The following is a 5,643-nucleotide window of genomic DNA, read 5'->3' as shown; positions in this document are numbered from 1 at the left end:
AGAGGCCGCAGGCGGCGGAGAGCCCACGGGTCCTTGCCCGTCCCCTGACGCTACCTCTAAATGGCGTTTTGGGTTAGGGTTACCTGCGGCAGAGGCGGGGCTCCGTGGAGGTGGGTGAGGTCCTCTCCGTGCCCGCCTTCGCCCACCGACACCGGCCACACAATCCTCCAGTTTCTCCACCAGGTTGCGTGTTTATGGCTTTACCTTCATCTAGCGCTTGATTTTTAACAGCCTCGCCCTAGCAATTATGCCAGTATTAGTTGTAGTTATATTGGCAAATACATCAATGTTTAGAATGCTCGTCTGTGTACTACCTAAGAAAAGGGATGCCGCGGGTGGTACCTTACCACGTTTGGGAAATACTGGTGAGTCCTGCGCCCTTTCCTGCCATTATGCATCTGGGGGATCTCTATCAGGTTTATATGCAAGCATTAATTGCTCTGCCACCGACTATGCTTAGGAAAAGTGCACCAGCATATGTATTCCAGGGTTGTTTGCCTGTAGCAGTGGTGGGAACGTGGAAATCAAACGCAATGGCTTTCGGAGTAAAAAGCAAGCGACACTGGGTGTACCAGCATGGTTTAGGGTCACAGGCAGAAAAAGGACAAGCTATAACAATTGAACTGTCCAAGAATGAAGTTTGGAAGAATGAGTAGCATAAGAAAAGAGGAAGGTAGGTTGCTCTGGGGTTCCCAAAGGTAGCAACCTGTGTTGCCTGCACAGCTTGGTTAAAAATAATTCTTCGGCGTTCCCTGCAGGTCTGGTGGTTAGGATTCCAGGCTTTCACTGCTGTGGCCTGGATTCATTTTCTTTTGGAGGACTGAGATTCCGCAAGCAGTAAGACTCAGCCAAAAAAAAAGGGGCGGATTTTTGGTCCCCACTTGTATCTGTTTGCTATTGCTCCTGTAACAAATCATCATAAATTTGGTGGCTTAACACAGACTTACTATTTTACAGTTCTATAGGTCGTAAGTGTGACAAGGCCTCTCTAAGCTTAAATCAGGAGGTTGGTGGGGCTCCATTCCCTTCTGGACGTTCTAAAGGAATCATTTTTTTTTTTTTTTTACCTTTTACAGCTTCACATGTGGCCCCCCTTGTTCTGTTTTCAAAGCTGTTAATGGAGGGTTGAGTCCTTGTGTCACATCATTACAACCTTCTTTTGCTTCCCTCTTGCATTTTTCAAGAACCTTTGTTATGACATTCGGCCCTCCCAGATAATTCAGGATAATCTCATTTTAAAAGCATATGACAGCAACCTTAATTTCTCTTTGCCACGTTTGGTAACATATTCACAGGTTTCAGGAATTAGTACATTTAGTTGGACATTATTGGGAAGTTATTAGTCTGCCTACCATGTGTGTTAACGGGGATGCAGGATGTCCATCCTTTTGTGACCACATAGACTGTAGCCCACCAGGCTCCTCTGTCCGTGGAATTCTCCAGGCAAGAATACTGGTATGGGTTGCCATTCCCCTCTCCAGGGGATCTTCCCGACCCAGGGATTGAACCTGGGTCTCCTGCATTGTTGGCCGATTCTTTACCGTCTGAGCCACCAGGGATGCCCATTCTGCCTACCACACCACACCAAACATAAACTTAGTCAGACTGGACGTAAATGTTGCTCAGGAATCTATATGGATGAGTTTCTCAGGTGACCCTATGCATCTATTCTGACATGGGCCCAGCATGAGATCCAGAAGTCAGGCTCTGGGTGTTATTAGGGTGAGAACTGAGAGCACCACAGGTAAAGTGAGGCTGGAACCAAAACATGGAGATGGGGACTGGGCCAGGGATAATGGGGTGAGTAGAGACTCCTGTGCCCCCACAGCCTTTTTGTATAAGGATAGAAGGCTATTTGGTAAGGATGTTTTATAACCTAAGAAAGCAAGAACTTCAGAATGGAATCAGGGTAGTATTGGGGGAAAAGGTCCCCAGAATTCCTTGGATGTAGCTTGAATTATTTTTAAAAAATTTTCCTAGGCTCTATGGTGTCTGTGAATGCCACACACCAATGTGGAAACTCTTTTCCTCACATCTACCACCAATTAGCCTATCCTCTGGCAATCAAGCTTCCAACTGTCCCATCAGTGTAAAGGTGTGATATACTCCCACCTTTGTCTTCACACCATTCCCCTATCAAAAATTCACAAGAGGAGAAACCAAGTACGTATTGACCCATCAGCATAATTGAGATGCACAGATGGACAGACTACTTCCTGTATTCCTACAGCCTAGACGCCAGTGTGCTTTGCTGGGTAGATTCCTAGTAACAGCCACAGAGCAGACATGTGTTCCCTTCCTGACATGTCCCATGCTCCTAAAGAGCCTCAGGCCAGAGGTCTACACATGAACTAGTTTCAAGGCCACCTCATTTTCCATTAATTCTAACATGAAAAATATTATGATAAATATCCAAATAATTTTGGATGAGTCATTTATGGTGTTTCACCACACTGAACCGTTAACGTGGTCACCCCAAATTGGAATTTCTTAAATATTTACAAAAATATTAAGTGAAAAGGTCTATAAAATTAAATTGCTTATACTTTTGTAAGGAAAAATAGATAACACAGGTAGAATAGTATGGAAGATAAAAACAAGAAGGGAAGAATTTAGTTTTGTATGTCAGATAAATAATGTATTTTAAATAAATAAAACCATGAAATAAAATATCAAGAATGGGCACCTAATAGTATTAAGTTTTATATGGCAGAAAGGCATGAGGAAGTATGCTAAGAAGTGTTTACACTTATGATTCCAGGGAGCTAAGAAATAGATACTTAATCTCTTCACAGCATTCCTTGCTGACAGGCCTATGTGGTTGCCCTGTGGTTGCCACCACCCTGTCTGTTCCCGCACCCTAGCCTCACAAGCCCATATGCCGAGGTCCACTCCTGGTCAGCTGCAGAAGTACCCAGACCAAAAGCTTTTCTTCCATCTCCTTTTGTGCCTCCCCTCTGCCCACAGCCTCTTTATTTCATTTCAAACACAGCTACTACAACACGTTTTATTTCACTGGAAAAATCTGTATAAAGAACCAAATCTGGTTCCCGCGAGGAAAACATTTACCACAGCTTAAATAAAAGTTAAGGGAAACGGGAGGGTAAGAGTGTCCTGCCTTGTGTGAGCTCTCACTGCCTCACTCTTGAATTCAGGCCCTGTGTGATGGAAACCACAGGTGTCCTGGAGAATTCCCTGCCTGGCCCTCTGATTAGGCCTTGAGAGCAGCTGTGACATCTGCTCTCTGGCCTGAGAGCTGAAGTCCTGGGAGCTGCCATGGTAGTTAGTTATCAAGGATGTGTGCATAAACAATGCAGAAGGGACTGCACTGGTATCCAGCTAGTCACACAAAGGCAGTAACACTTCAACTAGGAAGGAAAATATATAATTTTATCAAAAAATAGTTCTAATATATAGAAAAACTTTTCAATCCTCTGGGGCCTTTGCCCCTATTTACATTCACAAAGCTGCTGAGTGAACCCAGGACTGACAGCAGAGCAGTGAGGCAGGCCTCCTCGGTGGAGCATTTTGGTCGCCTACTTCGTAAGTAGACGAAAGGTTAAAGAAGTAGGAGGGTTTTTCATTTGCTCATTTTATGAGAAAGAGGGGAATCACTGGAGGCGAAAGAAGCAAGACTTAGTCCTGGGTAAGTTTCAACTCTGCACAAACCCCAAGACAGATCTTTGAAAGCCTGGACCAGTGTCCTGTGTCCTTGAAAACCAGTGTTAACAAGTGGCTGATCTGAATGCTTTGTTGCCATGGAACCAATGTGGCTTATATTCTTTTTTCACTTTTTTTTCCCTCAGAATCCAGGTGGATAAGATATTGGGTGGGGAAAGTACCAAATAACTGAGGTGACAGGAAAGGATCACGTGGTGAGGACATTACACCAGCTTCTTGGCCTCAAAGAAGCTCTTGAGGTGACGCATCTGCCAGATGCCAGTGAGGATGAGGATGACGGTCTGAGCGATGGACCACCACAGGACCCTCTGGTTGGTGCTCTCACTGATCAGACGGAAGCGCTCTTCACGATACTGCATAGGACAATGGACCCAGGATTAAATGTGCGGGAAAGACAGTCTCAGCTGTTGTGAGGTCCTTCCCTCCCATGCCACTGCTCAACTATGGGACCAAACACCTTTTGAAATATTGCCTCTGATTCCCCTGGGAGTGCCCCAAGGACGTAACATGCTGCCCCTCCATGAGCTTCTCTGCTAGGACAGAAATCACACTCTTAAACCATTTCAACCAAGATCCCAAAATAAGGAGGCAGGCAATGGCTATTGCTAGAGTGTGAACTGTCCTCTCTACACTTTATTCTACAGAGCTGAAAAATGGCTATCTGCACTGATACCCTCTGTTCCAGTCTTTGAACAGCCTGCTTCCCAAGTAGGGAAAGCCCCAAGAAGCAACTTCCAGGAGGTGTAATGGGTATAAAGGTCAACTGCCATGGCCAAGTACAGTGACATGCCCTTACCCTTTGGTAATCCTGCTCCTTCTGGATCTGCTCCACCTGATCAAGCAGCTGGCGGGCTCGGAGCTGTAGCTCCGTCAGCTTATCCTTGGCAGCAATCTCAGGGTAGTTGTTGGTATGCTCCCCAACCTGGATGTCTAGGTGCACACGCTAGGAGGAAATAAGGTTGAACCTCAAAGTCAGAGCCATTCTGAGGTTATGATGTCTAAGTGATGCAACCTCTGATGGTCTGTTGCAGGCTATGGAACATACTCTTGTCCCTGTGGGACAGAAGGGCAACTCTATTTCTTACTTGTAACTGTGCCACAAAGAGTTATAAATGATGTGCATGCTTGCTAAGTCGCTTCAGTTATGTCTCACTCTTTGTGACCTTGTGGACCACAGCCAGCTACGCTCCTCTGTCCATGGGTTCTCCAGGCAAGAATACTGGAGTGGGTTGCCATGCCCTTCTCCAGAGGATCTTCCTGACTCTTGGTCTCCTGCATTGGCAGGCAGGTTCTTTACTAAATCAAAACTTTGAAACCAAGTGACAGATTCTGAGCTCTGGCCAAAAGAAAACTGTTACCAGTCTGCCGCCAGCAAAGAGAGCCATCCTGGTAGAGTTGGAGTGCAGGCAAATCTGATGGTCACCAGGAGTGTGGGAAGTGAAGGTGAAGCGGCCCTCTGAGCCGTACTGCCGGGAGAGCACCACCTGCAACAGAGTAGTCAGTGAAAGCCCACACCTTTACTCTAACCTCACCAAGTGCAAGCTCGTGTCTTATGAGCTCTGTCCACCCCAAGAGCTCTAGTGAAGATGGCCCTACCTTGCCTTCAGGGTCCTTCACCTCCACGTGCATGCCCAGGCCGGGGGTCGAGGGCAGGAAGACCTCCTTCTGCTTATCCCACATTTGGGTGCGGTAGTTCCCTGCGGAATAGACAGAGCAGTCACAACCCGCCTAGTCCATCCAGCTCCCACACTCCGCGGCTCCCGGGACGCCAGACGGGGGCATTGCTCTCCAGGTCACCGTCCGGCGTCCTCAGAGTGCCGCTGCGAGCGGAGAGCCCGACGGCGTCTTGGGGACAACTCAGGGCCCGATCCACCCTCGCCCCGCCTGACCGATGACCATGGTCTCGTCGGGGATTTCTTCGATGAAGCAGCGCTTTTCGGTCTCGCCGATGTGGAAATAAAG

The 5,643-nt window shown here is 47.2% G+C and overlaps 1 protein-coding gene across 3 annotated transcripts in view; it reads right to left on the bottom strand.

Annotated features, from left to right (window-relative positions):
* Positions 1-2,992: 2,992 nt before the first annotated feature.
* The window catches only part of TMED4 (transmembrane emp24 protein transport domain containing 4), a 2,888-nt gene continuing 237 nt past the window's right edge, over positions 2,993-5,643 (bottom strand). The window contains exons 2-6 of one of the 3 annotated variants that reach the window (XM_010829043.1): positions 5,571-5,643; positions 5,278-5,378; positions 5,040-5,165; positions 4,478-4,624; positions 2,994-4,034 (exon numbers count right to left, since the gene is read on the bottom strand). In XM_010829043.1, the coding sequence (XP_010827345.1) occupies positions 3,885-4,034; positions 4,478-4,624; positions 5,040-5,165; positions 5,278-5,378; positions 5,571-5,643 (597 nt within the window). In that variant the 3' untranslated portion in view covers positions 2,994-3,884. Of the gene's footprint in view, positions 4,035-4,477; positions 4,625-5,039; positions 5,166-5,277; positions 5,379-5,570 lie in introns of all 3 variants that reach the window. The other 2 variants (XM_010829045.1, XM_010829044.1) reach the window with 2 other exon arrangements.

This window comes from Bison bison, unplaced genomic scaffold, assembly GCF_000754665.1.
Source record: "Bison bison bison isolate TAMUID 2011002044 unplaced genomic scaffold, Bison_UMD1.0 scf7180017864499, whole genome shotgun sequence".
NCBI classification, from domain to species: domain Eukaryota; kingdom Metazoa; phylum Chordata; class Mammalia; order Artiodactyla; family Bovidae; genus Bison; species Bison bison.
The sequence above is the reverse complement of the archived record's forward strand: the minus strand, read 5'-3'. Positions and strand labels throughout refer to the sequence as shown.